Source organism: Fukomys damarensis, unplaced genomic scaffold (assembly GCF_012274545.1).
Source record: "Fukomys damarensis isolate Sample0158 unplaced genomic scaffold, DMR_v1.0_HiC HiC_scaffold_23, whole genome shotgun sequence".
NCBI classification, from domain to species: Eukaryota; Metazoa; Chordata; class Mammalia; order Rodentia; family Bathyergidae; genus Fukomys; species Fukomys damarensis.
In genome coordinates, this window is record NW_022900935.1 from 12141040 (window position 1) to 12165524 (window position 24485).

The 24485-nt window shown below is 35.6% G+C and overlaps 1 protein-coding gene and 1 pseudogene across 3 annotated transcripts in view; both read right to left on the bottom strand.

Moving 5' to 3' along the window:
- The window catches only part of LOC104876987 (protein argonaute-3), a 123018-nt gene that overhangs the window by 23017 nt on the left and 75516 nt on the right, over positions 1-24485 (bottom strand). For all 3 annotated transcript variants that reach the window (XM_033767844.1, XM_010645256.2, XM_033767845.1), the window contains 6 exons: positions 12421-12555; positions 7841-7928; positions 7563-7710; positions 6895-7014; positions 3946-4068; positions 3223-3356 (listed from right to left, as the gene is read on the bottom strand). In XM_033767844.1, coding sequence (XP_033623735.1) covers positions 3223-3356; positions 3946-4068; positions 6895-7014; positions 7563-7710; positions 7841-7928; positions 12421-12555 — 748 coding nt within the window. The remainder of the gene's footprint in view (positions 1-3222; positions 3357-3945; positions 4069-6894; positions 7015-7562; positions 7711-7840; positions 7929-12420; positions 12556-24485) is intronic.
- The window catches only part of LOC117287372, a 28527-nt pseudogene continuing 17726 nt past the window's right edge, over positions 13685-24485 (bottom strand).

Below are 24485 nucleotides of genomic sequence, written 5' to 3' on the forward strand. Positions count from 1 at the left end.
TATCTTCAGTCAGCCTGAATAAAAGCCACAGGCCTAATGATACTGAGCTATCTATTCACACCATAAATAATATAAAATGAAAGAGTAACTCTAAGCTTAAAAAAGAATTAGAAGTGTTTTCCTTGGCTTTTCAAGGTCAAATAAGGTAACCATACATACCATTAAACCATCCTTATGACCTTTTATTTCAAAGCAGGGGGATAAAAACTTTTGAAGAAAAAATAATAAAGTGATCACTAAGACAATCATTTATATTTTTAATATTTTTGGTAGTAGGGATCAAACCCAGGGTTGCTCTACCATTGAGCTACATCCTCAGCCCTTTTGATTTTTTATTTGGAGACAGTTTTGGTAAATTGCCCAGATAGGACTTGAACTTGTGGTCCTCCTGTCTCAGCCTCCCTTAATGTTGTGCCACCATACCTGGCTAAGACATTCATTTAGAGATTTGATACTAATTTAAAAAAAAAAACTTAATAGAGTTAAACAGAAAAAAATATTTTTCACATGAAAGTAGCAAGGTAAATTCTGAATGGACTTGAGGTAAACTTATCTCCATATTATATAATAGTTTTCCCTTATGCATATATTTGTATAAGCTATTAATAAAGACATAAATAAGAAAATTTCTTAAGAAAATTAGCTAGAGAGGTAATATCATTATTATTTTGTTTCTTTGAGATAGAGTCTTGCTATGTAGTTCAGGCTGGTCTTGAACTCACAATTCTCCTGCTTTAGCATGAGTGCTGGGATTACAGGTATGCGGCCTCATACCTGGCTTAGTACCACTATATTTTGTGCATAAAATGACACGCACAAATAGAATATTGAGAGACTAATAAAGGGAGGAGTCATTCTCAATGAAGAGTTACAGGAGTGGAAATAGAGAAACAGTCCAGAGAAATAGAAGAAATATAGTGCTTTAATTTCTTTACCCAGAATATATGAAAATGGACTCCAGGGAAGTAAGAGACAAGTGAAAGATATTGAATGTCACTGATTTTGAGTGTCATCATTTGTCAGAGATGCCTAAAGTAAAGAGAGTCACAAACAGAGCTGGTGTTCTTTCACAACAGCACAACTCTACAAACAAGTGTGATAGCAAAAGCCCTTGAGGTTGTGTGGGAGTGTCAATGGAGAGGAAACAGATCAAGAAGAGGAAAAGAAGCCACCTCCCCGCCACCCACACACACAAGATAAAAAGGGACCAGAATCCAAGACAGGAAAAAGCATCAAGAAGGTAGTCAATTGTATTTACTGCATGTGGCGCATATAATGAGAAAACTAATAGGTAAGATGAGACTGTTGACTATCATTTGAATTTTAAGTGTAAAGAGGCAGGAGATCTTCCAGGAATTAGTGTTGGCAGGGCTCTCAGCTTTCAAGGGAGGAGAGCAGAGAAAATCTGCAAGCCTGAGGGATTGGTAAAATGAAAATTGCAGCCAGGTGCAGAGGTGCACACCTGTTATCTCAGCTACTGCACACGCTGAAGCAAGATGATTGTCAAGGTGAGAATATTGCAAGTGTGTCTGTCTGTCACTCTCTGTTATTTTGAGACAAATCTCACTATATAGTCCAGGCTGGCACTGAAATCGCAATCTTCCTGTCTCAGCCTCCTGAGCTCTGGTATTACATGTATGTGCCAACATACCTGGCTCAAGACCCTACATCTTTAAAAAACAAACAAAAAAACTTCCCAAAACAAAACTGAAACTGCAGATTTTATTCTTTTTTGGGGGAAGGTGGTTGGTAGGCAGAGTCTTGCTGTGTTGCCTAGCCTGGTCTCCAACTCCTGGGGTCAAGAGATCATCTTGCCTCAGCTTCCCAAGTAGTTGGGACAAGAGGTACCTGATAAAAACTGCAGATTTTTTTTTTTGTGTGTGTGTGTAGCACTGGGGGTTGAATCCAAGTCCTTTGTAATGAGCTACAACCCTGGCCCTTTTCATTTTATAGAGTTTTGCTAAATTGCCCAGCTAGCCTTGAATTTATATCCTACTCCAGCCTCCCAGAGTGCTGGACTACAGGCATGAATCATCATGCCTAAATAAAAACTGAAGATTAAAAAAAATTTGTCTGAACAGAAGCTTGTTGAGCATTTATAAGTTAATAAATAAATAAGCACTTATAAAGAAAAAATCTGAGGAAGAGGGGAACATGGTAGAGATGAAGGCCATATTTAGTAAAGTAAGGAAGCAAAAATGAGTTTAATCATTCAAGAGCCTTAACAAAAAATAGGGAACTCTGTGGTAGGTAGGTACTATTATCTCTATTTTACCAAGGTAAAAATCTACAGTAATGAGATTAAATAAATTACCTATGGTAAAAAAGCCCAGAAGTGGCAAAGATTGGAATTAAACCTACCTATTTGCCATCAAAAGACCATGCTGCTAGCTGGGTGTGAGGGTGTGTGCCTGTAGTTCCAGTATTCTGGAGGCTAAGGCAGGAGGATTGCTGCAAAGTTCGAGGCCAGCCTGGGCTACATAATGAGTCCAAAGCTGGCCTGAACTACATAATGAGACCTTATCTCACAACAACAACAAGAACAACAATAGCAACAACAACAACAGATAATGCTGCTGCTGTTACACCACATAAGCTGCTCAACTGGGATAGCTAGAAGCATGCATTGTTGACTTTTCTAATGAATTCAGAAATTTTCATCAAACTATCAAGATGAAAAAAAATTTTTTTTTCTGGTACCAGGGATCAAACTCAGGACCTTGCATTTTTAAGGAAGACATAGTGCCAATGAGCTAAATCCCCAGCCTAAGATGAAAACAAAAAAGTTTTTTTCCTTTTTTATTGAGTTTATTGGTACTTTTTAAGTATACAGTATAGTTACATTCATCATTGGGATCTTGTCCAAGATGAAGAATTTTTAAAGTTCAGTGGTTAAACATATTCCATGTTGAGGCAATGTTTATGGAACATGAGATGAATAACTTAAAACCTAAGTACAGTCTGTAATCCCACACTTGGGAGGCTGAGGCAAAAGAACTATGAGTTTGAGGCCAGGCTGGCCTACACAGTGAGTTCAAGGCCAGCCTGAACTAAATAGCGAGACCCTGTCTCAAAATGAACAAACAAACACACAAACAAAAAACAACAAAAACAAAACAACCCCCCTAAACCAAAAAACAAACAAAACAAAAAACTGAAAAACAACCCCCCCAATCTCTAAGCACAAAACAGTCTCCAAACCAAAGTAACGACATGACTTACTTTAATATTTCTTCTCTGCACTGCCTCTGTGTGGCAAAACAAGCTATGGCCCACATTTTGATTTCAACTCCTGTGTGGAACTGTTTTCCACGCATGTCCCATACGCCATGGCTTGGTGTTGCTACTGTCCGATTCTATGGAAGGAGAAAGAGAACATGACAAAGAAACAACAAAAACAATATATTTCAATGAGCTGAAAATAAGCATTTCGAGTTGCTGAACTGGTATACTGATGATAGTCTACACAGAATTGGCTGTTTAAACCAGTATCATTTATACTTTTTTTTTCCTGTTTTGGGACTTTTTTTGAGACATGGTCTCGCATGGTAGTTCAGGCTGGCCTTGAACTCACTAGGTAACCCAAGCTGCCCTTGAATTCAGTGAACCTCTTCCCTCTGCCTTTCCAAGTGCTGAGATTACAGGCGTGGGCCACCATGCTTGGCTACACTTTTTTGTTTGTTTATTTGTTTTTTGGTACTGGCGATCAAATTCAGGCCCTTGTGCTTGTGAGGCAGGCATGGAACCACTGAGCTAAATCCCCGGCTTGGCTACACTTTTAACATAAAAAAATTCTGAACTCAAGCAAAGGCACTCATCTTGAAATAGAAAACTACATTATTGGAGCAAAAACCACTTTCTAAATTCCAGACTTAGCTAGGATTTCCTTTTATCTAGTCTCTCAAACTACATGTATATGATTAAAACATTATCAAGAGGCTTTACCCGTCCTCCATACTGGAGCATAGGTGCTGGAAGAACACGTCCGGTTACATGGGCCATTTCATCCCGAACTTTAAATTGAAACTCCTGAACAAATGGATCTGTTTCATAATTTGCACTTCTTACCTAATAACAAGAAAGTTTGCAGTTACTTTCAAAATTCCCCTAGATCCACTACTTTACTCAGCAGAACTGTTTTTCCTTTACTATAGAAACTATGTTTTGCAATAGGTCTAATTAATGGCACCCTAACTATAGAGGCAAAAATCTTTTTTTTGTCCTTTGTTTTTTGAGACAGGGTCTCACTACATAGTTCAGACTGCTCTGGAACTCACTGTGTAGCCCAGGCTAGTCTCGAACTCACAGCAATCCTCCTGTAGAGGCAAAAATCTTAACCTGGGGATCATGGGTCATGAATGGACTGCAGGAAGTCTAAGAACACTTTCGTCATTTATAAAAAATGTAAATGCACATATTAGGGTGAGTGAAAGTTTGAAAGGAAACATCAAAAATCCTAATGCTTGCCTTGCCTTATCTTTTCTTTTTTTCCTTCCCTCCACCCCCTTCTGCTGCGAGGGCTCAAACTCACGGCCCTGAGCATACTAGGCAGTGTTCTACTATTGAGCTATAGCTCCAGTTCCTAACACCTTTTCCACAACTATTTGCTTTACAGTTTTCACACATTTACTTCATTATTTTCAGATCAGCAGTACCACATTACCATATAAAATTTATCTGAGATACACTGGAAACAGACAAGAAAGCCACTATGAGTTGAGATATAGTTTACAAATTTTATACACATAATGAAAGAATTTAATGTTATTCAATGTTGTATCTCACATTCATGCTTACAGCTCAAGAGCTGTTTTTCAAAATATTTATTTGTCCTCAAGGTGAGGGTCAAACAAAAGTAGAAAAGAAGCAGCCAGTGTTCAAATCTGAATAAAAATCCATTAAAAAACATAAAATAGACAGAACCTCTCCCCAGTAAACAGGAAAAGTTATATTCTAATATATGTTTTTCTTCAAGCCTAATTGCCATACATTCCTGTAGTGTATAGTATAGTTCCATAGTAAAGATATGAAGAATAACAATTACTATTTAAGAAGACTTGCTATGCTATATGCTTGGTGCTAAGTGCTTAGTAATTAATTTTCTCAATTATCTTATGGCCATAAAGGTAGATTTTTTTTGTACCGATGATCAAACTTGGGCTCTTGTGCTTTTGAGGCAGGTGGTAGAATCACTGAGCCAAATCCTTGGCCCAAGGTAGATCTTTATAATCTTTTTAACAGAGTTTGATAAAACTAAAGCTTAGTAAAGTTAAATGACTTAGTAAAGTCAAATTACTAGATGTTACAACTATAATATGATAATATTAACAGTAAGTGGAGGAGCAAAACTTCAAACTCGAGTATTAAGACTCCAGTTTGTTCTTTTGACAACTATAGAGTGTTGTCGATCTGAATAGTTAAGCTATAATAAGTGAATTAAAACTGCTAATTATTGAGATTTTATAGATACAGGTGTCAGTGTCTCTTAAAGGTTTTGGTAAAGTTTTTAAACATTACTATGGCAGAATTAGAAAAAAGTCCAGGATGAGAACCTAATTAAAAATGTAGTAACCTTCATTCATTCTTTACAAAATTATAAGGAAAAAAATGGTCTTTTTTTTGGGGGGGTAACTCACTTATAAAACGGAAGAGCCAGTTCTGTAATCTTTTTCCAATAATTTCTAAAACTGCTTCTGAAAGTGAAAGTGTTACTAAGTTGTTTTGGGGAATACTCACTATTTCCATAGTTTTTCTCTGCTTAGGCAGTGTATTATTCAAGAGAGTAAGATAAGATCCAAGTTCTCTTTTATTTTTAATCTTTCCTATTTATTTTTTATTAAAAAATAAAAGAAAGAAAAGGGGGATGGGGATATAGCCCCAGTGATAGAGCACTTGACTAGCCTGCATGCATGAGGTCCTTGGTTCAATCCCCAATACTGTACTAGGGGGAAAAAAAAAAAAAAAAAGATAACATTGTGGAATGGGACCATCACTTATATCAAGTAGCACTGGTAACTCCCAGAGTGAGACATGTTGTCCTCTATTTATTCAGACTGTATAGTTGCCAATCTGATACTGAAAGCTAAACAGTCTAAGACAGAGTATTATGACTTTCAGTACATCTAGTCATAATACCTTAACTTTTTCTCTCTTCCCACCTCTTGTTTAGCTAGAGGTTCCAGTTTACCAACATTTATTTTATTTTTGGGTACTGGGGATTGAACTCAGGTCCTCACACTTGCGAGGCAGGCGGCGACACCACTGAGCTAAATCCCTGGCTACCAACATTTATTTTTAACAATATTTATTTCAAACACTTATTTTTTGGGGGTTGGGGATTTAGCTCAGCGGTTCTGCCACCTGCCTTGCAAGCACAAGGACCCGAGTTCGATCCCCAGTACCCCCCCAAATTTATTTTTTTAACAGAAGCTGTTTCCCTGGACCTAATTAAAGAGTCTAGAGTTAGGTCAGAAAGACCTAACCTTTGACATATAATAGTCACCCCCCAACATCCTCAAAAAAAGAAAAAAATCACACAAAACAAAATACAAAAAAACCCACCTCTAGATTACATTCCTTTTCAATTCTATTAATAAGGAATGGACTGGTAAGAATATTTTCCTTCCTTCCTTCCTCTTTCTTGTAGCTCACTCTAATAAGTCCTTTTGTTCTGTTTTGTTTTTGGTGGTACTGAGGTGTTTTATCACTAGCCTTTTAAATTTTTATTATTATTATTATTTATTTTGACTTAGGGACTCACAAAATTGCCCAGATTGGCTTCAAACTTTGGATTCTCCTGTCTCAGCCTCCTCAGTAGCTGTGATTACAGGCATAAGCCATAGTGCTTGGCTCCTAATAAGTTTTATATTCCCATTTCTAAGATTAAGCACTAACCAATCTGCTGATTTCTTCTTGTCTATCTGGTGCAGATCTTGCTGTTGCCTTGATCATAGTAGAAGTCTGATTGTCTGTTAGCTTTTTGATACATCGTTGCCCTGCCACAATGTTACAGACCTAAAAAAATAGAAAAAAATTTAAATATGTATCTCTGTATATTTTTTATTAGTTCTCAATGCCAATACATGTGAAATAAAAAAAAAAAAAAACCTACTTCATTAAACAGCTTTTTTTTTGTTGTTTTTGTTTTTTTGGTACCAGGGATTGCATTGGAGCCCTTGCATTTGCAAAGCAGGCAGTGGAACCACTGAGCTTAATCCCTGGCCCTAAACAGCTTCTTTTTAACATCATCTTAAGTAAAAAGCCAGTGAACAAAACTAGAGTATGATTATGATTAGGCTAACAAAAATGGGATAAAAAGACTGAAAGATATAAAAATGTGAACAATGATTATGGTATATACAATAGTGGTTATATATAGTGGTAGGATTATGGATTAATCTTTTCCATGTTATTTCTTCTAATTAAAATGTAGACTAAATTAAAATCTAAAAACAATTCAAATACCAAAATAAATGTGGGAGTATGGGGTAAGTTACAGACCATGAAAGACCTACAAAGAATGTAGAATAGGAAGATATTCATAAATAGCATAAAGACATTACTTCTAGTGGTAGGTAGGTATGTTTCTGCTCCTGCCCCACTTGTAGACAGGGAAGATGTGGGTACTTCAGCTGAAGAGTATACTTTTCTCTGAAATACTGTGCTACTGTTCTCTCCACTGTTTGGCCATTTTCTAACTGTAAAGGAAAGCTGGAAAGAAAAAAAAAGTAGACATAAACAACTCTTATCCCACTATGAACTAGCATAACTCCCAAACCACTATACCAAGAGCAAGGTACTTCACATCACCACTGCTCTGGCAAACACCAGCTTTTCTTACGTTTGATGGCTGGCAGGCCTTCTTGTTACATTACAAACACGGTACTTTCGTCTCATTGTTCCACAATGAGTCACTTCAACTTTTAGACCTGTTCCCAACAAGAAAATGGAGGTTACAGAACAGTTACATCTAAAATATCTATACTTATAAAGCCTGTTAACTACTTTAAAAACTCAATTCTGAGCACACAGAAAATCTGTGACATGGGCAACATGACATTAACAAATTTTATATATTAACATTGCTGATAATGGCTATAATTATAGTAGACCTAATGTCAAACATTTTCCTTATTCTGCCAAGCTCCACATAATAAAAAACAATCAAAATTAGTAAAGGGACAAAGCTCTTCATTAATAAAAACCCTATTAACAATAAATGCAGGTATTTTTGCTATGAGAGGGAAGAAGGAATGAATTCTCAAGACAGTTTATAAACTTTAATGTATGTGATATTCAGATAGCCCCCAGTCATCACATACTAATTGAAAAATTAGAATTTCAAAGGAAGGAAACCTTTCAAAGATTAATAAAGCAGAAAGAAAAACATATCAGGATATCAGGTCCTTTTAATTTAGGCAAAGCAATAGCTTTATTGAAGCATAATATAGTGACACAGCTCTTTTACAATAAGGACTGTTAGCCAGGAATGGTGGCTCACGCCTGTAATCCCAACACTAGGGAGGCTGAGGCAGGAGGATCGCTGTGAGTTCGAGACCAGCCTGGGCTACATAGTGAGTTCCAGGTCAGACTCAACTACATAGTGAGACCCTGTCTCAAAAAACCAAAAACCAAAACAATACAGTAAGGACTATTACAAATAAAAAGTAACCAAAATAATTCCTAAAGCAAGTTACCCTCTAGCCCCTTTGACAATCTGATGAAAGTAATACCCTCTTGAAAACCATGCACACACATAATTTAGCACATACTTTTATTTTCCCTGTAGTCTATATGGGTCTTAGGGGTTCAAGGATCTCAGGCAACCTCTAGAAAGTCAAGAAATAGGCTTTACATATGCTGAATTTGGCGGTGGGGAAGGGGGGTAAATTTTCTTAAGTAGTGCTGCCAGAACTTTCTGAGATGACAGAATGCCTTTACATCCGAGCTAATATGATAATCATTATAATGTTTTACTGAGCACATGAAATGTGGTTAATGTGCCTGAGAAACTAACATTTCAGTTTTATTTAATTTTAATTAATTTAAAAAATTATACCTGGCTAGTGGCTACCCTACTGGTCAGTCTTGGAGCTACCTGGAGAAGAATTAAAAAACAGACATAGGGTGACTATTGGTCACAGATAACCAACTCATTTATTTATAAAGTTTAGCTTGGATTTCAGAAGGTAGAAACCTATAATGGTATAGATAGAGGACAAGTTTTAGGTCCTAGACAAAATTTATGGTTATTACTCTTTGTATTTTTGATTCCTGCAGTGCAGTAGTTGTCAACTGGGGGCAGTTTTACTGCCCGGGGGACATCTGTCTGAAGAAAAACAAGTTTTTGGCTGTATTAGGGATTGAATTCGGGCTATGTACAAGAAGTACTCTACCACTGAGTCATATCCCCAGACCTCAAGAAGACATTTCTTGATTGTTAGAACTTGCAGGATGCCTATCGGCGACTAGTGGGTACAGGACAAAGATATTCCTAAATATCCAGAATACACAGAACAGCACTACCTCTATCCCATCAAAGAATTATCTAGGCCACAATGTCAACGAGTCAAGGTTGAGAAGCCCTACTACAGTATAACTTATTTCTTATCTAATAACTAACTGTATAGTACTAAACATAAAGTTCATTCACAATAAATAATATTTTCTTCTAATATGTATTAGTGCTCCTAATTGAATCAGTGAGAACTAGTTTTTTTGTTTGATTTTTTTTTTGCAGTACCGGAGATCAAACTCAGAACCTTGCGCTTGCAAGGCAGGTGTGGTGCCACTGAGTTTCCCCAGCCAGTAAGAACGAGTTTTTACCTTTATAAAACTGTAATTTCAGATCAGTTAGAGCATTTACTATGCCTTTGTATTATAAAGGAAAGGAGAAAATACAAAGGAAAGCCTTATAAGGAAATACTGTACCAATAACATAAAGTAAAGCAAGATATAAAAATATCATGTTTTGGGGAAAAACAACAGAAAAGATTAAAACAAATTTCTGTTACTTGTAGCACTTGTTTTCAAGTTTTACCACTGTATCAAAAAATACTGATAAATTTCTACATATCTACAAAATAAGCTTTTTTTTTTTGGTACCAGGGATCAAACTCGGGTCATTGCGCTTGCAAGGCAGGGAGCAGAACCACTAAGCTAAATTCCTGGCCCTACAAAATAAGCTTTTACCAAAAGTAAATTGCTATTTTTTATATTTTATGGTACTTTTGCCACATATTTTCCCCAATATTTCTGCTACCATAAATTCTAGATTTAAAAAAAAAAAAACTAACCCAAAGTTATTATCAAATATTTAGGAAGAGATTCAACTGGAGTAAAGTGAATATACTAAAAATATATTCATTGTAACAGTTTGTATCAATATTTAACAGTTATGAAGTTCCCCATGCCAGCTAAAATATTAAACCCAAACAGCACAGAATACAAAACTGATTCTTTTGAATTACTGTGGTAGAAACACATGATATACTTTAAAGATTTTTTTTTTTCTAAGTCTTTTTGACTCTCTGAATGGAGAAATAAAAATCACCTGCTTGTCAGTTAGATCCAACTCAAAATCTAAGATCACAGGTACTTAAGCATTAGATCCCAAAATCCAGAGAGCTAGCAAAAAAGTAAAAATTTTAAAAATGGACTAGAGTTCTCTGTCCAGGTGCCCCACCCCAACCCCTCCATCCAACCAAAAGTTTTTTGCCTTTAATAAATATTTAACCTATAAACTTGGCTTTACCTTCACTATAACATCAACTTTATAATGCTTTCTAGTCATTTTTTCAGTCATTTCTTTGGGCCCCTGAGCAGTTGAAGTTAAGACCGAGTCCATGCTCTCCGGGAAGCAGTTGGATCCTTGTTCTGTACATCTTGTATTTTCTGTGATAGAGTGGTGATATGAGTTGATTGCGTAGTTACCAAAAAATAATGTATGTGATTTCATGTTATCAGAGGTGGTAACTAAGCAGCAACTCCACTGGAAACCATAGCATTTAGATGATAAAATATATCACGGTAGGTGATGTACTAACTCCCTGATAATGCTAACAGCAGTTAATACAGATTATGAGAGGACAATGATATGACTACAGAACAGTTACATGTAATAGTTTCTTATTTGTGCACTTAAATAACTTGAGATAAATAAATGCTTATTTTTAAAGCAGGGAGGGTTTTTCCTTTCAATGTTTTGTTACAATGCCTCTTTTCTGGCTACTGCAGAAGGCAAAGGATGAACAGTTACTGGAGCAAGCAGAATGTGCTCAGCTACTCTAAGTGATTCTGGGACTGAGAGATGGTCAGTGAGCAAACTGAATCCTTTGTTCAAACAACAAGCTGAAAGATATCTGCAACAAATAGGTAAAATCTTAAAATAAAACAATAATTATTTCTGGCTATTTAAGAGCTAACAAACAGTATAATACTCATTCTGATTAGAGAATATCTAATTTCTCTGCATGTCTAAATAATAAACTAAATACAGTGCAGTTACATCTTAAATCAGAATTAAGTTCTAAAATCACCAAGAGAAGAATTGTATATAATCAAAATTGTACATAATTACAATATTTTTTTTTAAAAAATCCCTTAAATTGCTGATAAAGCATATATGTGTTTGGACAAAAAACCTGTATATTTACTGTATATTTAAGTATATTTAGAAATAAATATACATAGATAAGATACACATAAAATATACATTTTAGAATACTATTTAAATTATTTTTTTTTCTTCTTGGGAGAACAGAGAAATGAATTTAGGTGAGCTAAATGTGAATATGATGGGACACCACTGTACAAATTCTAGCTAAGTGCAATAGGTAAAATTAACTCTATGTTTATTAAATAGCTGCTATAATGGTAGAACAATATATGAAACAGGTTAGCCCCATATATACATTTTCAAAAGAATAAAATTAAAAAACTTTTTCTTTTTTTGGCACCAGGGATCAAATTTGGTCCCTTGTGCTTGTGAGGCAGGCAGCAGAACCACTGAGCCAAATCATCAGCCCCTTAAAAATATATCATTTCCAAAACATGAAAAAGTCAACATATTGCAATATATTCAAAGAATGATACTCCTGAAGTAACAGTACTTTTTTTTTTTTAATGGTACTTTTTTGGAATAAGCTTTCTACTTTTAACAGTAAGGTTTATCCCATGAGACACTCTTGTCCCTTCAGCTAGAAAGAGAGTATAAAGAAAAAATCTGCTACTTACCAATGCTAATTTTATTACTTGGCATATCCTTCATTTAAACATTACTTAAATTGAATCTAATGTAATACTTTATAATTGATCTATATTTCCACAAATATTAAATACATTTTAATTTAAAAAACATTTCAATAATAGTTATAGTCACACACTCTGTAGCCAAGCTGTTTTAAATGCTAATGAATTCACCTTTTATCTCTTTGGTGAATTTTACCCGATGAGAATCAGTCAGAGGTCTTGGTTGCTCATCAATATTATGAATGTCAAGAACTTCACACATGAACTGAATTACAGGTTGTGCTTTGTAGAAGGCAGTGGCAGAAACTAAGGGGGGAAAAATCACAAAATGGTACAAATTAGTATTTATAAAAAATTCAGAAGCTTCACTTCAGGTTCTATGATAGGTATCTACTGAGTTAAAATGATTCTTACTTATGTACATATGTGAATATATATTAATATATATATATATATATATATATTTTCCCAAATTAATCAGTTTCAATATGACCTCTGAGGCTAACAGAAAGGTCAATTCTACAGGCTTTACACTCTTTCATTACAGAAACCTGAATCATCCCACTCTTAACTACATAAAAAAGAGTATTCTACATGAGACACTACCTGTAGAGGAAAAGGATCAGATGAAAAAGTAGGTTATTACTTTTTAAATGTTTTCCTACATTGTATATTTTTGTGAGATTTTTCTTATAATGATCTGAAAAAAATAATGGTTATTACAGACAAGCTACAAGAAGCAGTATTAAAAGGTATTTGCCCAATGTTTTTTAGGCAATCAACCAGCAAAAACCTTGGGTTTTGGAACTAGAAGAACTTCATCCTAGGTTAGCAGACAACCATCACTCATCTCTTCAATACATACTGATGACAATTATGTGCTATAAGGTGCTGGGGACATAATGAAAAGTTAAACCAGGCAGACAATTAGCTACAAGCAATCCATGTCATTTTTCTACTCAAAAGATACGCCACTGTCTGCTGAGCTAGGTATAAAAATTTTACATGGTGCTCTTTTCTTAAGATGAAATGCCCTCCATAAAATGTCCATAACCTCTGGAAAAATATTTATCAAAACTTTAACAGCAGTTTTTGGGCCGGCACATGGCTCAGTAGCACTATGCCTGTCTCACAAATGCAAGGTCCTAAGTTTGATCCCTGGTACTAGAAAACAAACAAACAAAAAGAACTGCAGCTTTCACTGGACATTTGAGGGTTTCTGAGGGTGCTATGGGTATTTTCAAAAATTTTTTGTCTTTTTTTTTTAAAGGTTGCAAAGACAATACTTTCTCCCTGAAAAGTGGTATAGAGAGTAGGAAAACTGGTAATTGGCAAGCTGCCTCTTGCAGCTCTAGAGAAACAGGCAACTTCTATTCCAGAGAAGCCAGAGCTGTGGTGCTGCTCTTTGAGCAGCAGAGCCTCTCTCCACTACACTTCACTCAGCAAGGGTCAAATTTGTAGACTGCAGCTGCTGAGGCTCTTGGCAGATGCTCCTATGGTGTCACACTCAACTAGGAATGCCTGAACCTTTTTCACTACACCCTCCCTTTGAAATTTTCTGGTAGAATCACTGTATTAGTCTCCTCCAAGATGTGTATAAACTGCTCAATTATGCCTTCTACTCGCCGAGTCTGCAGAGAGCTTCACTTTGCAAATCCTTGGCTAGAAAACCTTGCTAGATTCCAGTAAATTCTTTATTCAACTCTTCCAGGTGGTCAGCTATCTTCTCCACAAGACTTCTCCAAATTTTCAACTTCTTTAGGTCAACCTCTTCCTCTGGATTGCTCTTTTCCCCAATTAACATGACTGGACAAGAATTTTATATTTCAATTGTCAGTCTTGGACAACTGGTTCAGTGTCATCCTGCTGAGGTAACAGGAAGCTCGTGCTTTTCATTGCTGTAGTGATGGTCATACCAAGCCCAGTGGCTGCCATTTCCTCAGTTAAGGTCACCTCTTTAGTCTGTTAAGGTGGTTAAAGCCATCTCCTCTGCCCTGGTCATGTCCTTTGTCAGGATCACGTGGGGATATGCTTTATTCTTCACCCATGGCCCATGAGTGCCCCTGGTAGATTGCTCATGTTCACTGGCTATACTCCGAACAGATGATGGATGAGAAAGAGGCAGACTGGGAACCTGTGCTCCACCACCAGGCCAGTGCTTGCTGACTGAATGCCCAGCGGAATTCTTCTTTTTTGTAGTGAATACATATTACATTTTTCTTTCTTTACAACAGAAATAATTCAGAAATGAAGTTTTATCATAAAGACACAAACAATATAGACACACAGTAAAGACCCTCTCCGATTAGCATCTTCCCCTCCAAGGATTTTTTTTTTGGTATGGGGAATGAACTTGGGTCCTTTTGCTTGCAAGGCAGGTGGTGGAACCACTGAGCTAAATCCCTGGCCCCCCTTCAAGGATTTCTAAAAGCAACCGTTGTTAGTAGTTAGATATGTCTACATCTCTTTTAATATACTTACACAAATAAAACTGAAGAAATAATTTTAGATGGGATCAGATGAGAAATACTGACTTACTTTATGATTATTTTAAAAATTAACAGTATGTTTTAGAGATCTTTTCATATCAGAACACTATTTTTAATGCTTACATATTATTCCACAGTATAGGTGAATGACACTGAACCATGCATTCTTTTCCCCTCATAATAAAAAAGAACACTACTACTAAAATATTAAAAACACTATTTTGGGGTGTTATTTCTTGTATAGCTCTATCTTAAAGAAGATCTGTATGTCCTACTATGGAATTATACCATTCTTTTTCATAGTTGTAGGATATCCCATTACATGAATGTGTTATATGTCCCTAATGATGGATAGCTACATTGGTTTGCTTTTTTACTATTACAAACAATATTCCATTGAGTGTCCTTAAATATACTTTGTGTACATGCGTGAGTATTCTGTGAGAAAGACTTAAGAGAAATCACTACTCATTTGTAATCTTCTCTCCAAATAAACTTTAGAAATACTTTTAGTTTTTTAAAAAAAGGAGCTGCCTAGCATGGGTGAGATCCTAAGTTTGATCCCTAGCATGGCCAAAAATATATACATTACATCACAGTACTGAAAAATATGAAAATATTGTGCATACAGAAAAGGCTGGTGGGCCGGGGACTTAGCTCAGTGGTTTTGCCATCTGCCTTGTAAGTACAAGGGCCCAAGTTTGATCCCCGGTACTGCCCCCACAAAAAAATAAAGAAAGAAAAAAAGAAAAGAAAAGGCTGGTAGGATACATACCAAATTTAAATTATATGTTCATACTGTTTAAGTATATATTGATCTGGGTTAATTTTTTAAAACTAAATAAATAAATAAATAAATAAAAGATGTGGTGAATAATTTGCTTTTCCTTTAGCTGAACAGGTAAATTTCTTTACTAGAGTACTATAACACTAGCATTTATAACTAATGTTTTACACACCAGAGTTGTAATTACTAAGCTAACAAGTTGGAATTATTTCCCGTTTAATTCTCATCTACAATTTTTCTGTTAATCCCACCATAATCATTTCAGTATTTACCATCTTCTCTATAAGAATGTGGTCATTTGAGGTGAAAATTAAATTTGGCTATAAAAAGCTATTTAAAAAAAAAAGCTACTTAAAGGATGGTTGAAATCACAATAGTTCTTTTCTTTTCTTTTTTTGTGATACTATTGTTATGCAGTTCAGGCTGGCCTTGAACTCAAGGTGATCCTACCTCAGCCTCCTGAGTGCTGAGATTACAGGTGTGAGCCTCCATGCCTGGCCATGATACATTTTTTTGTACCAGGGATCAAACTCAGGACTTTGTGCTTGCGAGGCAGGGGGCAGCACCACTAAGCTAAATCCCCAGCCCAATACAGTTTTGAATTAGAATGAATTTTATCTCAGTGGTTCTGCTGCCTGCCTTTCAAACACAAGGTCCTGAGTTTGATCCCCAGTACAAACACAAAACAAAAAAACAAAGGTCTACTTTTAACTGGGCGTGATGATCCATGGCTGTAATCTCACCTACTTGGGAGGCTGAGGTAGGAGGATCACAAGTTCAAGGCCAGTGTGGGTAACTCAGCAAAAAAAAAAAAAAAAAAAAAAAAAAAAAAAAAAAAAAAAAGACTGGGAATATTGGTAGAGTACTTGCCAACAAGCACAAGGCTCTGAATGGAATATCCAGTATCATGAAAAACAAAACCAACATTAGCAGCAGGAACAGCTATTAACAACAACAAATGTTAACAGCCTTTGAAGATCTGCTTCTCTGCCCCTTGGCTGAATCCTTAACATTGTATTCCTTCTTCACAGATTAGCTGATTATCACTGAAAAAGTGTGTGTACATTTAACATTTTAAAACTTATTAAATCAAATATACTAAATATAAGCACACAATCATTTTTATAGATTGATGTCCCCCCAAAAGCATTTGATAAAATCAAGCATTGCAGCAAATATCCTTACTATACTGGAAACAGAAGGGAATTTTTTTTTTCTTTGGGGGGGTGTTGAGACAGGGTCTCCCTATGTACTTGAGACTGACCTGGAACTCACTACGTAGCCCTGGCTGGTCTCAAACTCACAGTGATCCTCCTGCCTCAGCCTCCCAAGTGCTGGGATTACAGGTGTGTGCCACCAGGCCAGGAGGGAATTTCTTTAATGTGATCAAAGTTATATACCAAAATCTATGACAAATTCAACTTTCTTTAATCAGTTCTAGTTAGCAAAGTAAAGCAAATGAAGAGAAATGAAAGGTAAAAGGGCTGGAAAGAAATAAAATAATTATATTTTGCAATACGACTATAGGGAAAAACAATAAAATCTGTAAGTTAGAGAATTATTAATAGTTCAGAAATGTCAGATTTAAGATCACCATATAAAAATAAACTCAATTACTAGCAGCCAATTTAAAATGTGATTTTAAAAAGATGCTACTCAATCACAACAGAATTTTAAAAGTACTTACAATGAATAAAGTCTAAACAAAATATGTAACACCTACAGAAATAATAGGTATCTTTGTATTGAAAAAAGATATTTGCATCTTTTATAGGTGGCTTAAATAAATGGAGACCTGTATGTACCTTATTTGTGTGGATTATCTGCAAACTGATCTATACATTCAAAGCATTTTCAGTTCAACAGGACTGAAATGTATCCAATAGGATATAGTCCCTCCACCCCCTGGAAATTAAGAGGCTGATATTGTAATTAACATAAAAGGACAATGAAACTAAAATAGTCAAGACAATTCCTAAGTTATGCCCTATCATTTATTAACTGTTATAATCCTATTCATATCAAGAGAATGTGAGGATAGACATATAGATCAGCTTGAAAGCCTCATACTACTGTATAAACAAAACCAAATTTCTATTCAAAGAACTAAATCTGAAGAGGAAAACAAATGCTTCTTAGAAAATGTAGAACATCTTTATGATCTTGGTGGTAGAGAAGAATTTCTTAAGATACAAAAACTACAAACCATAAAAACTATAAGAGATAAACTTAAAACTAAGACTGGCACAAGAATATGTACATATGTATAATAATTACTATCTAAAATATGTAAAGCATTCCTACAAATCAAGATAACTTGACAAAGGATAGAAGCATAGAAAAGAAATCAAAATAGCAATGTACTTGCTTCCGCAGCATAGAGATTAGTATGCCCCTATGCAAGGATGACACACAAATTTGTGGAACATTCCATATTTGTTGTGTACATGTGCCAACTCTACATGATGAATGTGGTCATTATGTACTGCAAACATGTAAAAATAAAACAAAATAAATTTAAGAGTTAAAAAAATACGCTAAAAAACTACCTTTCACAATTTATTGCTTAATTTGCAATTAAGGAAAAAAATATATATACACACACACACAACTATCAGGCTAACAATCCAGATTAGTAAAATTTCTAACAAAAAGTAGTAAGTCAATGGAAGAAAGCTCTCAGATTGTCAAATATAAAATAATGCAATTACTAAGCACAGCAAACGGTAGTATAAAAAAACTCAAACATGTGAATGATTTTTAACATCTGCAAAGGGAGATAGGAATTTTTTTTGTAGCATGATTTGTGAGAGTAAAAGGAATGAGATCAACCTAAATATCCAAAACAGAATAAATATGTATTACTATAAATTTATGTATGAATGATATAAAGTTAAGGGGAAGACACTACAATTCAGATAAATAAAACTGAGAAGAAACGTATAGAAAATAGTTGAGTATGGGGAAAATGAGACCTTATTAGTAATTTAGATTGCCTGTATAAAAAATATACAACTAGGGAAAGGAAATTTAACAAAATAGAGTAGCTATCCAGAATGCCACTAGGACAGTTGTTCAATGAACATGAGGGCTGCGGATTTAGCTCAGTGATGCTACCACCTCCCTTGCAAAGGCAGGGTCTTGAGTTCAATCCCCGGCATGAAACAAAAACAGCCCCCCGCAAAACAACAATTTATGAACATGATATATCACTGAATTTACTGGTCATTTTAATTTCATCAAGGTTTTATACTTTAAAATTTATATATCTGGGGCCAGAGACTGAGCTCAGAGGCGCTATGCCTGCCTCTCAAGAGCAAGGTCCTGAGTTTGATCCCCAGTACCAAAAAAAATTATATATCTTTTATTTGATTTATTTATTAATAATTGATAAACATTGTTTTGGTCAGAAATTTATCCTTTAACTTTCCTACTTGCTACATGTTTGTGTTGATATTTATATATTTAGTTGTGGTGCTACTGAACCAAGGGCCTCATGCATACTAAGCAGGAAATATACCACTGACCTATACACCTAACCCCTATTTATTTTTTAACCAGATTTATTTTATAGGCAGCAGTTTTAAATGATGAAAAAGAGCTTGGAAATCAAATAAAGTGACTTTAATACTAGCTCAACACTTAGTTATGACTTCTCTGAGCTTCTATTCATTTATCTGTTTAAAAAATACCTACCTCTCACAGCATTGGGAAGCCAATGTAAGGTACCTACTTGTGCCTGAAACATGGTAGCAGGTCTTTCCTCACTTCTGAACAATTAATAATTCACACCATTTGTCACTCACCTGCTGATGTCTCAGTTCCCAGCAGAATCATACTGTCAATATAAACTAACTCCTCAAAGAGGTTGTACAAAAGAATGTTCCATGAAAATGAAATTAGGATTATTTCTGTGCTAAAACTAAAGCTTTCTCTACTAGTATATAGCAGAAAATAACATGTGAAAAGGAAATAATAAATATTTGTTACATTTAAAATAACTAGGAATACATATCACTAAAAAGTGCAGGTCAATATGACTAGGATAGGAAAGGGTAGATTATATTGAATCCTGGAAAATAAATTACTATAATTACACACTTAGATGCTATACACACATCACTGACATCCTGGGATGTACTTGCTATGGCTAATACCTGCCCCAATTATATGTTTACTTCCATATCTCTGAAGCCAAAAGAATAGAAATTATTAAAATCATTAGCTGGGCATGGAGGTTCAAGCCTTTAACCCAGGTACTAGAGGTGCTGAGGCAGGAAGACTGCAAGTTCAAGGCCAGCCTAGACAACTCAGTGAGATCATGAACTTAAAAAAAAAAAGTTTCAACTGAAAACTGGGATGAACAAAAGGACCAGGGATGTAAAATTTGGGAAGAAATGGGCTGGGGACGTAGTTCAGTGGCACAGTGCTTGCCTAGCAATAACAAGGCCCTAGGATCAATTCTCAAAAGTAGAAGAAAAAGAAGGCTCCCTTACTACACAGTGACTTTTTAATTTTTTTTTCCATATTTAAGATCTTCGTAGGAAGCTCCAGTGTTCCCCCTCCCCTAGGAATTTTTAGATTTTGAGACAGGTTCTTGCTAAGCCACTAAAAGGCCCAGGCTGAACTCAAAACTTGCAATTCTCTTGCTTTGGCTGCCCAAGGTGATGGGATCACAGGTGTGCGACAATCTCAGCTGGCCACAGTGACTTTTTATGGCACTAATCAGTGAGCATTTCATCTGCTATGGAGACTGTTATTACACATCTCTGTATTTCCTATATCATCAAATATATAGAAAACTTAGGAAATATTTATTTACTGACAGGTTAAAACATTGTTGTTTTTTTTTCTAGTTTTTATGAAAAATACCACCTATTTACCAAAGTGCATAAAACATAAATGTGTCATTTAACTAGCATAAAATAAACATTCATTTAACCACTATTCAGATTAAGAACTAAATATTGCCAACATCCCAAAAGGATCTTCCATAACTCCTTTCCAATCCTAAATTCTTCTCATCTAATGGTAATCAAAATCCAACTTCTATGGGCTGGGGATTTAGCTCAGTGGTGCCGCCTGCCTCTAAAGAGGAAGGTCCTGAGTTGGCTCATCAGCACAAAAAAAAAAAATTCCAACATCTATAATACTCATTTACCTTTATGGATTTACAACATTAATAAATTACATGTACTCACACACCAGTTTACTTTTCCTAGTTGCCGTATGTTATGTAACTGGAAATATAAAGCATGGATCTTTTTGAGACTTGTGAAGATTCTAACTCATTCACATTAATTTACATGGTTTTTAAATTTTCATTGCTGCATAACTCTTGAATATACATTTTATCCACCATAATGCTGTTGGATATTTGTATGCTATCTTCCTTTGGTTACTATGAACAACTCATGTTTGTTTATGCATACATGCACACATACACACATAAATCCCTCCAGAATAGGCTGTATCTAGGAGTAGAACTCCTAGCTCAGGAGGGATGTTTATGTCTATCTTTCTCAGATAATGCCTAATTTCTGCAGTTTTAATAATGCATACTCTCAATAGCATATACAGGAGTCAGTGCTGTGTTGAATTCTCAAATGTTAGTACTGCCAGCTGATGGATGTGCAGTTGATGTCATTTCTGAAAAAAAAAAAAACTTGAAATATACCTTATATATAGTAAAATACAGTTGTGTAAATTTCAATGATTTTCATTATCATATATATCTATGCTGTTGCCCCCTGAATAAAGACAGAATACTTCTATCACTTCAGAAAATGTTCTTGTAATTAGTCTTTCCCATATCTGCCCTAGGGAATCACCTGATTCCTTTCATAATAGATAACTGGTTCAGAACTTCATATAAATGAAGTTATACTGTAAAGGCCATTTTGTGTTTGGCTCCTTTCATACATTATTAATTAGCTGATGTTCATCTACTGCTTTATGAATGATATTTTTTCTTTTAAATTGCTGAAGAGGCCAGGTGTGGTGGTGCATGCCTATAAACCCAGCACTTAGGAGGCTGAGGCAGGAGGATCCTCATGTGTTTGAGGCCAGCCTGAACTACACAGCAAGAACCTGTCTCAAACATTTTTTAAAAAATGCTGAGTAGTATTCCACTGAATACTGCAGTGTTCTTTTTTTTTACTTGCCTTTTATTGGCCATCTTGGTTGATTTCCCCTTCTAATCAGTAGGAACATATAAACACACATGAACTTTTTTTTTAGCACCTGGGATCAAACTTAGGACCTTGTGCTTCCTAGGCAGGTGGCAGCAACACTGAGCTAAATCCCTGGCCCAACAAATCTTTATATATATAGACTACTATTCTTTTTCTTGGACTAAGACCTGGGAATAGAGTTGGCAAATCATGAAAAACATTTTTTTTTTTGGTGGCAGCACTGAAAACTGAACTCAGGACTTTGAGTTCTAATAAAATGGAAAACATTTTATTTTAAAAGAAACTGCCACACTATTTTTCAAAGTGGTTGTACTATTTTATACTCCTACCCACTTATAGTTGTTCTACACCTTCATCAATGCTTGGTGTTTTCAGGTTAGCCAATTTAAAGCATACGATGTATCTCAGAGAGCTTATTTGCATTTCCTGGATGACCAATGATGTTTAGCATTAGTTAGCATCTTCTCTTATTTATATATAAGATATTTATATGTTTTAGAATCAGCTTGTCAACTTTTCAGTGTACGTATCTTTTAAAAAGCTAGGTGGGATTTCCGTTTTACTAACTTTATAGAACAAATGTATTAAGTTTATAGATCAATTTGCAAAAATGGCTAGCTTAAAAAGTTGAGTCCTGTGATCCAATAACATGATATACCTCTTTATATCTTCCTACCTTTCTTTATAATACTTTGCAGCTTTCAGTGTAAGAACTTTACACATCTTTGTATTTTGAAATATTACGTTCTTTTGGTGTTATTATAAATGGTAATGAAGTTCAAACATTTTTCCAATTGTTGAACACTGATACTGCTAAATTGTTAGTATTCATTTTGTGTATGCAATCAGTGTCTTGTAACCTTGCTAAATTTATGTGTCAATCTAGTATTTTTTTCCCCTGGTACCAGGGATTATCTAGAGTAGATTTATTCAGGGTTTTTGTTGGGGAGGGTATATTCCTTAGGATTTTTATTTTTTATTTTTGAGACAAGGTCTCACTATATAGTTGAGACTGATCTGGAACTCACTATATAGCCCAGGCTGGTCTAGAACTCACAGCAATCCTCCTGTCTCAGCCTCCCAAGTGCTGGGATTAAAGGCGTGCACCACCACACCCAGCTCCTTAGGATTTTTAAATGTAGACTACTATGTCTTCTAAAAATGGTTTTATTTTTTCCTTTCCAATATTACACCCTTTCTTGTTCCTGCTTCACCAATGCCTGAGACCTCCAGTATACTGAACAAAAGTAGAGAGAGCAAGCTTCCTTGCCTTATTCGGCATTTTAGAGCAAAACTGTTTTATCTTTTCATGATACATTGATAATTTCTGTGTATTTTTCTGGATACTTTTATCATACTAAATTTTCCTGTGTTGTAAATTTTTATTGTAAGAATGTTAAAACATTTTGACGATTTTTTCTGGCTGAGAGGTTAATACAATGTTATCTTAGTTCACAACATAATTTTTTCCATGATTCTGCAATGAATTCTACAACCAAAATCATGGAAAGGTTTGTGAACCAAGGTACCACATACAGTACTTGTTAGGTATGTAACATACAGTGACTCAAAAAATGACCTGGAAATTTGTTTTTTATTTTCTGAAATAATTTTTGTAAAATTGGTATAATTTTTTCCCTTAAATGTTAGATAAAATTCAACAGTGAGGGCTGGTATAGCACATGTCCAGTATGTGTAAGGCCCTGGATTTTATGCCCAGCACTGTCAAAATAAAAAATGAAAACAATCCCGAGAGCCACGCCTTCTCCTGACCCAGCCGCCATTGCTCCAGTGCCAGGAAGGTAGCCATGTGGGCACCCCTGAACCCCCATAACTCCCCTTACCTCCCCACCACCTGCACACTCTCAGACCTCCTGATTGTGACAGTCTTTGGACCCACTCTGCAGAGGCAGAGGTGGTCATAAAGGGTATTTTTCTGAGTTCCCAACTTTGAACATCTTTAAAGAAAGGGCGTGGGAAACCTGTAATAGAACGGTGTGGAGTTCAACCATTCAGAAGGTTGGGGAACTCAATCTGGGCCTTGCAGCCTGAGGTCAGTCAGCGTCATAGGGTTCAGCCATCAGCTAACTGAGACCAGGGGTCTTGCATCCTCGCTCTGTCTGAGCCATTAAATGGTAAATACACTATATTGAAATTTTGTTCACTGCAGACATGTTCTGGACTGCTTCTTGATTTCAGTTTAATTCAAATGATTTAAGGGTGATAGACTAGTGACTACCACAGGTGGTCAGTTTCCAAATTGCACTTGATCTTAATGTGTTGCTGATTGTATCAGTTGGGAAAAAGGATTGCAGTTGATTTGATGAGCTGTTTTCTCTGATGTTATGAAGATGAGAATGTCTTTGGGTCGTTAGAGACACAGAAGCTAGGGCGCAACTATATCAGGAAGACTGGGGTGATAACCCAGAGATTAAACCAAGGACAGTCCCACAACAAAAATAAAAATGAGAAAACACTTAAGCAAGACACAAGGACAGACTTCCAGTTCACCAATGGCAAACACTAGGGCAAATGAGGATGAAAACGCTGATAGTGAACCACCAGGACACCCTGAACTCAAAGCACAGGAAGTAACAAAACAGATCAATCAGGCTCTAGAAAAATTCAAAACAGAAATAATTTCCCAGATAACCATAGAGATAGTGAGCAAAATGGAAGTCGTGATTCGAGACTCTAGAGCAGAAACTGACAAAAAAATAGATGAGCTCAGGACCATGATAGAAGCCATGAAGGCCCAGCATAAGA